Raw genomic sequence first — 12,288 nt, forward strand, 5'->3', positions numbered from 1 at the left:
GTATCCCCTTTTTCACCTTGCTCAGGAAGAAACTGACAATTGAGTTATGAACACTAAGTAAGGTCTCTGAAAATTTGGATAAACTCTACATTGCCTAAGTTTCAGTCATTTGCTCTGTTAATAAGGATGGAAATAAAACACGCTGAGAGAGACTTCTTCCTTTAAAAGGAGCTAACATCATGCTTCTGAGGCTTGATGGCAGGGATTTGCCTTTGGTAGTTATGATAATGATGACACATATAGTATTATTCAAGTGAGACAGGGGTATGAACGGACATGTCCTAGGTCACACAGCTGGAAGGTGACAGAGCTGCCTCAGCATCAACATACTTTCATTCGACCTTGTTCCCTCCACTTTCTTCACTCATCTCCAGGTGGCAGTAAATCCAGTTCTGGTTTCTCCAGATCTTTTCTCTGTCACTTCCTTTGAGACTACTTAAAATTCTTCCTTTAGCTTCCATTTCCTCATTTGTAAAATTGGGATGATGCGAATATCCTCCTTGGGATGTTGTGAGAATGAAAATGAGGTCATCATGCACCATCCCTTGTGTGTATGTGAGGCTGTTACCATTGTACATTTTAAGATCATCTAACAATTTAGAAACTCCCAGACACAGAATCTCAGTTGTTTTTCTTTGTAGGTGAATGATTACCTGCTGAATTCATCAAGCAAGTTCCTTAACATACAACTTCATTTATTATGATAAAGGATCTCTAAGGTAGGCTTTTCACTACTACTGCTTTGGTTGTCCCCTTATATATATAAAATCATAAGTATATATGATTCAGTTGTCACCTTTCATCCCCAGGTGACGGGAGGGCTAAGGACTCGGGGCCCTAAACTTCCACGCAGAGATACTCCTAAAGCTATTGTCTCAGCTTCTCACCTGGGCTTCCTTCCCGTGAGCCGCAGGTAGAAGTCATAGATAATGGCAGGGGCCCGGTGGCTGACTGCATTCCAGTACTGGGTTGTGACGTTGTTGGTTGTGAAGTCAGCCTTTGGCCTCCTGAAAGCTCTCTCAAGTGGGATTTTTTCAAAGGTTGCCAAGACTTGGATCCCTGGGGGGAAAAAAAAAAACCCAGAATAAGTGCTAAGTCTAGGAGCATATAAACCCACTGTGGTGGATGGCATTTGCAATGGGTCAAAACAATAAATAATAAGGATTTGTTGTGTAGAGTCACGAATCAATTTCTGAGAATAATATTAAGATTTTTATGCCGGGCAAGTGGTCACCTGCAAAATCAAACCATTTGAATAGGTTAAGAATTTGGTCCTTCTCTTGAAATCTTTACCCTAAAACAACTTCTTGGGAAAATAGTTTTAGTCAATACAGTGAAGTATTGTTCAGAAAAACTTAAATCCATCATTCAATTTCAAGGTTATCTAATCTATTCTAAAGCCCAAGACAGAGCCTAGGGGTGTTATTTCCTTGGTTGGATCATTTACTTGCAGGAAAATCAGGAAAGTTTCTAGACATTTTACTTAAACTTTTATAAAGATTTAAGTAAAAGAGAGAATAGAAAAGCAGGACTCCTTTGTGTTGGTTCACTTTAAATACCAGTCTTTTACTTCTTTGGTATTCCTACTGCTCTGGAATATGTCAGACTCAATTGTTTTACTCTTGTCTCCAGAGTTTTTTAAAATAATAATCTTTTAAAAAAAGTATTACTTATATAAAACCTAGTTTAAAGCTTTTAGTGTATATTTGTAAATCCAATATGTCTTTTCAAAAGGTATTCATTCATTTTAATTCAATTTTGATTTTATGTAGAATTTTCAAAGAATATGCCTAAGTTCATTACTCAGTTATGTTGAAGCTATCAGTTATTATGGTAATATGATTACTGTCCCATAAAAGATACTACCTAGAAATCTGTATGAAAAATATATACTCTATACAGAAAATATTATCTGATTCCTGGGTCTTTTCCCCCCAGAGGGATTCATATTAACTTTTAGGAATCCCTAGTGGGTGGTCATTACACGTTCAAGAGACCTGTCTTCTATCAATACTTCTACATCAGGCTCCAGCTCCCCATATGAACTGAATAAATCATTAACTCTCTCTGGCCTTGTGTGTCAAATAAAGTGAGCACACTAGATTATTATTATTATTTTTTTTTTTTGCGGTACGCGGGCCTCACTGTTGTTGCCTCTCCCGTTGTGGAGCCCAGGCTCCGGACGCGCAGGCTCAGCGGCCATGGCTCACAGGCCCAGCCGCTCCGCGGCATGTGGGATCCTCTCGGACCGGTGCACGAACCCGCGTCCCCTGCATCGGCAGGCGGACTCCCAATCACTGCGCCACCAGGGAAGCCCTAGATTATTTTTAAGATCACTTTCAAATATTATTATTCCACAAAATAGATAGCAAACATTTTCAGCACTGAAGAAGACTATTTTGAAGCTCAGGAATGGATTTTACATGTAGCATCTTTTTATTTAAGAGTTTAAGTGTCTTGGGGACTTCCCTGGTGGCTCAGTGGCTAAGAATCTGCCTGCCAATGCAGGGGACATGAGTTCGAGCCCTGGTCCGGGAAGAACCCACATGCCGCGGAGCAACTAAGCCCGTGCGCCACAACTACTGAGACTGTGTGCCACAACTACTGAAGCCTGCGCGCCTAGAGCCTGTGCTCTGCAACAAAAGAAGCCACCCAATGAGAAGCCTGCACACTGCAATGAAGAATAGCCCATGCTCGCCGCAACTAGAGAAAGCCCGCGCACAGCAACGAAGACCCAACGCAGCCAAAATAAATAAATTTTTTAAAAAAAGAGCTGTTTTTTTAAAAAAGAAAAGTTTAAATATCTTGGTTGCTTCTATTAATGCCTCTTTTTATAGTGATATCTTAATTCTGTTACTGAGGTAGAGGAGATTTATTTTTATTTTCAAATATTGTCAGAATTATTTAGCTAAATACCTGGATATATTACCTAAAGAACTTTGATGGTAGTAGATAATTTCATTTTACTTTTACTGAAGTAATAACTTTGCAACTAGAATAGCAGAGCAGAGTGCTCGGAATTGGAAATCAGATTCTAACAAGTTAAGCACGTTTGATTTTTTTCAACATCCAGTAGCTAAACAATTAGATGATCTAAAAGTTTCAAATATTTGCAAGAAAATCAACTTTGAAACTGACAAAGGAGAGTACAAGATTGGTTAGGTTGAAGAATTAATTCAATTCAACAGGATACATTCAAGGTTACACTATGGCTGACAGCATAAATTAATAAAGAGTATCACTGACTCAATAACACGAGTTAACATTATTGGACTTTTCTAAATCTACTTGGCCATTGATTATGTCACATTCTCAGCGATGTGGCCAGGGTATGAGGACTGTGTTCATGAGAGCAGTGGCTCAGCAAGAGTATTTTATCACTGGCATTGCTTATAATTGCTGACTTTTACTTGGCTTTATTTATTTTTTAAATGTCTATAGCCAATGGACTCCTTATTGCTTACAATCTTGCAGCTATCCCACTGGCCCCTTTTTTTGGTATACCACAGTACATCCTAATTAACTCTTACACATTTACAATTTGCAATTATTTTTATCTCTTTACCTATGTTTTGTCTTTTCCCCCATTAGACTCTAAGCTCCATGACACACTTTGTCTTTTTTTTTCCCTGTGGCAGACCCTAAACATGAGTGAGCAGACTCTCATAGTTATATAGGTACATCATTATAGGCACTTACCCATTTTGCCCCAATTACAGGGATTGAGGTTGCCAGACGTACAGTGGTAGATCAATGTTGACTTAGGTCTGGAAAACAAAATTTAGATAAATACAACAAAATGGAGAACTAATGAAAGAAAGATAAGGGAAAATAACATTTAAACAAGGTTTTTTCAATAATTCCCATGACTAAGGCACCCTATGCAACACTTCCATCTTTTGTTCCTTCTTTGGGTTAATAAGCAAAATAGAAGAAGACTAGGAAAAGTGCAAGAGTGTGTGTGTGTGTGCGTGTGTGTGTGTACATATGTACAAGGAAAAAATCCCAATAGGTTGACATATTTATGGAGCAAATGGAGGTAGCATGACGATGAGAAAGCAGATCATGTTTCTAGCTTCTTGACATCTTTATTGGGCAAAAATATGGGCCATGTTTTTTCCTAAATCCAGTGAAGCTCTGTTGGATTGGAAACATCTAAATATCTAACTTCCAATAATTAATAAAAATTAACTTTGTTTACCTTTTATAACAAAGCTAAATATACAAACAACCTATTATTTTTTCCTTGTACTAGAAAATCCCTCCCACCCCCCCACCCCTACACACACGGTGATCTGAACTTTTGGCATTTATTAGGAACTGAGGAGTTTAAAAAAATATGCTCTCATTTCATCCACTTTTATCTCCTTTGCCTTAAGAAAGGAAGCTGTAGGGCTTCCCTGGTGGCGCAGTGGTTGGGAGTCCACCTGCCGACGCAGGGGACACGGGTTCGTGCCCCGGTCTGCGAAGATCCCACATGCCGCGGAGCGGCTAGGCCCGTGAGCCATGGCCGCTGAGCCTGCGCGTCCGCAGCCTGTGCTCCGCGTCGGGAGAGGCCACAGCAGTGAGAGGCCCGCGTACCCCAAAAAAAAAAAAAAAAAAAAAAGAAAGGAAGCTGTATTTTAGATTACTGAATAGAAAGAAAAGCTTTTCAGTTATCAAGAATTAGCTGGTTAAATGATTTGAAAAATTTATTACTTTATGATCAACCAAGTACTAACCAGTATTTATAAAACAACTTAATGCATATATGATGGCATAATTGGAACTGTGAAAGATTGAAATGGACACCCTCTCACATCTGGGGTCTTCCACAATAAAATGCATATATATTTAAATAAATTTATTTATTGGCTGCGTTGGGTCTTCGTTGCTGCGTGCGGGCTTTCTCTAGTTGCAGCAAGCGGGAGCTACTCTTCATTGCAGTGCGTGGGCTTCTCATTGCGGTGGCTTCTCTTGCTGCGGAGCACGGGCTCTAGGCGCGCAGGCTTCAGTAATTGTGGCTCGCGGGCTCAGTAGTTGTGGCTCGCGAGCTCTAGAGCTCAGGCTCAGTAGTTGTGGCACATGGGCTTCGTTGCTCCGTGGCATGTGGGATCTTCCCGCATCAGGGCTCGAACCCGTGTCCCCTGAATTGGCAGGTGGATTCTTAACCACTGCACCACCAGGGAAGTCCCAAAATGCATGTATTTTGAAAAGGTGCCTAACACAGTCACCCTCCTTCTCATCAATTCTTTAAAAGCCAGCTTATGCATCCACACCTGTGAACTGCCGTGTACCATCCTACAGCCAAGGTGAGATTGACGACTATATCTGCTGGAATTAAATCTGCCACAGCCATCGGAGTAGCTCTTATGGACCGAAGAAACCCCTTCCCAGCCTGCACAGGAAAAAGGACATAAAATATATTTTTAAAATTTATTTATTTGGCTGCATCAGGTCTTAGTCGCGGCACGCGGGCTTTAGAGTGCGGGCTTAGTTGCCCCACATCATGTAGTATCTTAGTTTCCCGACCAGGGCTCGAACCCTCATCCCCTGCATTGAAAGGTGGATTCTTAACCACTGGACCACCAGGGAAGTCCCAAGGACATAAAATATTGAACCAGGTCTTAAGTAATAGCCGGGATTAAAGTATACATCAGACAGGTAATACGAATGCTGTTAGTGATAACGGCCAGCACTGATCACTGCTTACTAGGTTCCTGCGCCAAGGCTGACTGCTCTCAGCCTGTCCAATCTCCCAGCCGAGTTCATCCTAAGTGCCACCATTGCCAAGAACCGCTAGGGGTCCTCAGGTTCCTTTCAGAGTGAAATTCCTCAAACTTGTGAGAGGTTTAATGTATTTGGTTAATTAATAAACAATAAGAATTAGGGTTCCCAAATTCCCCATTAATTTAGCTTACCATTTCTTAAATGATGTTGTTTTCTGCTAGTGTCTACTAATTTACAAGCAATAATAGACACTAAATGTTTAAGAAACATTTTTTAAAAATTAATAAAATTCTACTACTTGACAAAACTTTTTTTATCACTTGGGGAAAAACCCACCATTATTTACTTTTTGTTTGGTATCTTTGTTTACCTCACAGATCACTGATGTTATACAGATGTAAGAACTGGGAATTGTTCATGTTAATAAATGTTGTGTCAATAAATAAAGAAGTCAGTTAATAAATTAAAAGTCACATTTAGTGACTTTATAAAGTGATTATTTACACCTGTATGTTTCCAACATCAATTTGCAGTGGTTAGCACTTTCTTGTGTTCCTAATTTCTGTTTTCTTGTAACTGATTTCCCTTCCTTTGGACATAGGAAATCGGTCTGGAAAATTTTAGAAAATTTGAATTAATATGCAGCTTTGTAAACAATGTAATAAAACTCACTCTTGGATCATGTTAAAATAGTTACGTTCTAAGTTACCAAATGTTCACCCCAACTAAGCCTCAAGAGTTGAAGGCAGGTAGGAAACAGAAAAAGAAAGAAATCAGAAAGAAGTTCATTGTCATTGTGTTTGACAAGTAGTTATAATTCACTGTCTTATATTTGTATTGTAGTTCATGTTGGATCTAGTTCTGAGAATAACAAAGTCATAGTCTGAAACATGAGATCCCCAATAAGATTTAAACTCATTTAAAGAGTTGAAGTCCTGTTCATTGTTCTAAAGAGTAGAGTTGTGGTTCTGGCCCTAAAATGCTTCAGTGTGAACTGGGAAGCACCACAGCTCACTGGATCAGTCTCCACTGCAGGGAGACATGCACAAAGTGCTGCTGACCCAGAGGAATGATTGATGTTTCTCCTGATCTGTGAGAGTATTATTGTTGAAAAGTGTTTCCTATAGTCATCAGTTTTTATATTTGAAAAATTTGCTCCAATTGGTAGTTTTCTTTCTCGTATCTATTAAGAAATGGATGTTGATATATTTTATGAATTTATATAATTTCTATCCACACGCATATAAATTTAAAAATCTTTGGGGATATGAGTTCTATTGCATCCCTAATTCAAGCTACCATTATAGAGCGAAAAGGGGGAAACACCCCCATCTTGTGTTAACTAAGGGGAAATACAGGCATGGTACTAGATGTTCAAAAGTTTCCAAAAATAAAACTCCTAAGTAGTAATTGATGATATCACAGTATTTCTGTTTTCCTGATAATGATATCCACAGATAATTAAAGTAATTTCATTCTGCCTCTATTTTCCAATCAGCAAAATTGAAATAAGTTGCATCAATTGTGGTTAGTAAAGTAATGCTTATGGTTTTGTGTCAGTGAAGCTAAGCCAACACTTAGCATTTTGTTACTATCCCTCCACTACTTTTCAAGTAATTATTTCCACACCATTATACATACCGCAACAATGAGCCCGGTAGGTCCATTTACGTTATCAACCCAACCCTAAAAAAAAAAAGAAAAAAAAAGATTTCTAATTGGTTCCACATGTCAGAAAATCCTAATATCTTTGGAACATCTGCAGTCTAATCTTAATAAACTTCAAACAAGAGCACTGAGACCCCAGCCGATAGAACTGTCTAATCCAGTATTTCTAAGATTTCAAACAGAGACCAATGAGAAAGCACTGGATATTTTCTGCACTTGGTTTGTGCAAGAATTAAAATTCTGCCAGCATTTATTTCATAGCAGGAATCATGGATGGTTGCAAGTTGTTTATGACATCTTATGAACTAAACTGGATCACCTCTTAAATATCATAATCTGCTAACCAATTCATTTTCCCCACCTGGGCCTGATTTTAACTCCTCAGGGGAACATTTCAAGCACAGTTTGTAGGAAATATCCATTTCTTGACAATTTTAAGAGTCATAGCATCTTTCGTTCTATGTATGTATGTATCTGTCTATCCAGCTATCTATCTGTCTATCTGTATTAGCTTGCCTACAGATGTTAGAGGAAAGATTATATTTAGGAACAGTTAGAGACAAATGTCTCTTTGAGTTTGTCTCCTAAGCCCTAAGCAAGTCAGTTGACCTCATTATGTCTGTTTCTTTATCTGTGAAAGTCAAAAATGTGTGCATAAAGTGGGAGAGAAGACAGGAGAAGTTGAAGGGATTAATATTAGTTGAGCCTTTTACTAGGGACCAGGCATTGCACGAAGCACACCTCATACATCGACTCATTTGATCAACCCTCCACAGTGGGTGGGATTAGCCCAGTTTTACAGATGAGACAGCTCAAAAGCCTGCATGTCAGTAAGTAATGGAGCTTGGATTTATCTGGTGCAAAAGCTTTATAGAATTGCTTCAAAAAAGATGGTATAATTTAAAGTACTTTCTAAAAGATATAGCAGTATACAGAGATAAAAATTATTATTCCTAAACTGAGGACTTTTCTCTGAGCTTCGTGATTCCTATTTACCCTGGCAATTGTAATACTACCAATTTGGCCATCAAGAACATTCTGCTATATTTAAACTATAGTGGGGAAGCCAAGAAATAAAACTATTTCCCATGGCAATTTTGAGACGAGAGTTAATGAGAAGCTAATTTAAGATGCCACCCAACTCTAGGACAGTCAGTGTCACACTCAGAGGAGCCCCATGCTGAATAAATCCTGAACCGAATGTGGACTTCTGTCCTAATATAATGGGCTCACATTTGATTTGCTGTACTTAGCTATACATGCTAAAAAGAAAAAAAAAAAGACATCAAAGAGTAATTGGGCTAGAAGGATGCTGATTTGGAAGCAAAGTGTGGAATCCAGGCGAATGGGCTTACTGGGAAAGGCTCCTGCCAGGTTGCTCCCACGATGGAAGGCCGTATGATGGCAAGATTGAGCTTGCCGCTCTCCTGCTGCACCACCATCTCTCCCAAGGCCTTGGTGTAGGTGTACGTATTGGGCCGATCCCCGATCAGCTTGGGTGTGATCTCATCAATAATAGCATCGTCTAACCACCTGAAGGTAGTCAGAGTAAAAAAGAATTCTAGCAACATATGTTAGACAATAGACCGAAAACGAAACTGTGAGACATCGACAATCAAACAAAACTTCCCCCTCCTAGCTTGAGTTCTGGAATTAGGAACTGTCAGAGGATACCAAGGCTTGAGTGTGTACCTGTCCAAATGATGCATGACGGATGAGTTCTTTGCTCTCCACTGCTCAGCCCAATATTACTAGTCGAATCCTACGGCCTCCTGCCTCGATAGATTTATCCAAGAGCTATGCAGTCTGCTACTTGATCATATAGACTCAGTCTCTATCTTCAATTATTTTCTCTCAGCAGGAATGTACCTATGAAGGTACATTCAGTGAACGCATTGCGAGGGCCAGTCGGGCACCTGGCAGCGGGCTGGCTGCCCTGGTCATGGGCTTCAGAGTCTGTCCTCCGAGGCTCATCAGTGGCAGCCCCACTAATTCACTGTTGTCCAGTTAGAACCTATGGCACCCATCTTGAAACCTTCAGCTTTGATTTTTTAAAAATTCTACTCAATGCCTCAAAAAAGAAAAGCAACTACACTTAGCAGACTTACAACATTTTAGCAAATCTATGCACTGTATTTTGAAAGTCTGTTTAGAGTCTATGCTAATAACTTGGTAATCATTTCCAGAGATTTCCAATGAGCTCTGAAGTGCTCTTATAACTGTTAATAGTGTGTCAAGTGGAGTGAGAACAGCACTGTGAAGCAGCTTTAATAGAGTGATTATTGAATACCTTCACTTACAGGAAGACCTGTATCACGAATAACTGAGTTACCATGGCATTAGCCTAATCTTTTTTTTAAAAGACGTTAGAACCATTTTGATAATCCCAAAGTCTATCTGATCTTCTCTAAGAAAGCAATCAAATTATTGTCGATTAAATATTGAATGTTTCTCTTAGCTGGTAGATCTATTTGGTTAAACTTTTGATATAATATAGTTTTTAAAAATTAGGCTATATGTCAGTGTGATTTTTATAATCCATGTGTTCGGTACATTCATTCCTATTTTATCGGACCCAGCGCAATCATACAATTTTGATTGCAGAAAAATCTTATTAGAGGTTATCGTCTTCCTCCCATGACAAATTGTTGAGTATTTAAGATGTGCTTAATGCCAAGACTTATTCAGAAACACAACTCTCAATTTCAGTAACTCTCCGATATTGGAGAGAAACATGAGCACTGCCTGTGATGGTTTGGTTTTCCTTGCTTTGTGGCTACTAGTGCTGGGTATTTTCTAGCCTAGTATCAAATGCCTTCTAGTATCAAATTCCTTCTGATTTACACTGAAAACGTAAAGGTCGAGAAGTTCCTAGAATTAAAAACAACTCCAAATACTTAGAAAAGCAGAAGATATTTCAATTATAGAGTCACCCGAGTGTTGGGAGAGAGTGAGGGGTAATGCAGACACTTCTCTATCTTTCTCATAATGTTATCTTTATCTCATCTTATTTGTGGGTCAGCAGTGGATTAACTGACCTAAGACCATTTTCTTTTTCACCTGCAAAAACATACAGGTTACAAAAACTGGGTCAGAAGAAATACAGCCTAATTTTATTAAGGCTGTAAAAAAAAAACAATTTTAAGAAAACATCAGAAGCCAGCAATGCTAGGATTGTATGTCACATGGCTGGTACCATGTGCTCTTATTGCTGTTGGTGTGCATGGAAAGGGTAACAGCTGGAGGCTTCCCCAAGTTTGGTGAGTTAGCTCATCTTAGAAAATCTTGGTTTCATAGGTTTCTAAGAACACAAAGCAAAAGGAGTTGTAGTGTTCTGTAGATGGTCTGCCTCTACTATTTGTAGCTCCCCCATATTCTACTGTATCATCTTCTCGTTTCCTCCATTTTCACTTATGAAAAAATGGCAATAATTATACCTGTTCTAAATTTTCAGGTTATATGAGGACAAACAGGAATATTTACAACTACACCTAGAGCTATTTGATAAAACAAAATGAGCCAACAAATCTAAGACATTCTATTCTTAGTAAAACAACCAAGAAGGATATATCTACAAAGGTTATAGTTGGTTTAACAATATCTTTTCTAATACAGCCAAACAGACCATATCTCAACCAGCCATTTCCCAGGTTTGAAGAGGAGATTAATGTAACAAATATGCACAGCCATTGGTTAAGTGATGTCCTTTTCAGGACCTAAAATCAGTTCATGCTCTTCTTTACCAAAGTTTGAGTTGCTGCTGTTGTTTGTTCTTGATCAGTTTTTAAAATAGCGAATAAGGTAGCATGGAAAAAAGACAGCGTATAAACCAAAGAAAATTTCTGAAATTAAAGCCAATGCCCTTCAATGTACTCAAGATGTCTGAACCCATGGGTTCCAAATACTAAACTTGTACTTAAATAGCTTCAAAAGAAGCAAAAATTTATTGAAGACTTCAGAAGGCTGTGTGTGTCACACACACACACGCACACACAATTTCCTCTAAATATTACTTTTTTGGTTTGAAACTTATTTATTCAACCTCCTAATATCATTAATTTCATAATTTACATATTTACTGAATGAAATAGCAAGAGTAATATGTATTTTGCCTCCTAATTTTCTTATGCAATAAGCAGGGCAAGCTAGATATACCTAGAGGGATATCGGAGAAGGTGTCTGGGAGTAAATACTGGACACACTGCTTCATGGTAGCTTTTGCTCTCTTTTCTCTCATCTGGATTGCTCTCCCCTTGATTATCATGGCATATGTTCTCGCCCATGTGTCTGTTTCCCCACTTTACAATGAGTCCAGGAGGGATTATGTTTTTTATGTTTTTTTATCTCTGTGTCCAATCACCTTTCTGCTGCCAGGAATGAGCTACCTTATTCAGTACATGTGTGTCCTCCCACAAGACAGTCTTGATTGGCCAATTTATGTGCTGGCAAAGGTTTGGGAAGCTGAGATGGATAATGATAGGACAGAATGGGTGAACTCAGAAGGAGGTGGGGCTGTAGGGAGACTGTGGGCAAGTAAGAGAGGGGATGTCTTTGCAGAGAATGAAGAAAAATTGGAAGTTAATGTCCGGTGGCAGTGGTGAAAAGTGCTGGGAAGCTGAAAGGTTAAAGGTTGACCAACTTCAGTTTGGCAGAGTTGGCTTCAGAATAAATTTAACAGGCTTCAAAGTAAATATGAACGTTTTATTGGGGAAAAGGGTATATCTGAGCCTAATGCTTGTGGTGACCTGTCCTCTGTATTACCCTATAGACTTTCACTGAGCACCTATTCTGGCTCCAATGACCTGACAACACGAAAATTATTCAGTTTGTTTAAGAAACAATTTAACCCTGCTCTGATTCGCATTAAAGCGTGGTACACAGAAATGACAGTTTTTTTGTCAGCTGCTTAGA

At 38.9% G+C, this 12,288-nt stretch overlaps 1 protein-coding gene across 4 annotated transcripts in view; it reads right to left on the reverse strand.

Moving 5' to 3' along the window:
* FAR2 (fatty acyl-CoA reductase 2) overlaps positions 1 to 12,288 on the reverse strand; it is a 137,646-nt gene that overhangs the window by 9,442 nt on the left and 115,916 nt on the right. For all 4 annotated transcript variants that reach the window (XM_019935817.3, XM_073788891.1, XM_073788890.1 and 1 more), the window contains 5 exons: positions 8,733 to 8,910; positions 7,351 to 7,395; positions 5,259 to 5,377; positions 3,700 to 3,767; positions 888 to 1,059 (listed from right to left, as the gene is read on the reverse strand). In XM_019935817.3, the coding sequence (XP_019791376.2) occupies positions 888 to 1,059; positions 3,700 to 3,767; positions 5,259 to 5,377; positions 7,351 to 7,395; positions 8,733 to 8,910 (582 nt within the window). The remainder of the gene's footprint in view (positions 1 to 887; positions 1,060 to 3,699; positions 3,768 to 5,258; positions 5,378 to 7,350; positions 7,396 to 8,732; positions 8,911 to 12,288) is intronic.

Source organism: Tursiops truncatus, chromosome 11, assembly GCF_011762595.2.
Source record: "Tursiops truncatus isolate mTurTru1 chromosome 11, mTurTru1.mat.Y, whole genome shotgun sequence".
NCBI lineage: Eukaryota > Metazoa > Chordata > Mammalia > Artiodactyla > Delphinidae > Tursiops > Tursiops truncatus.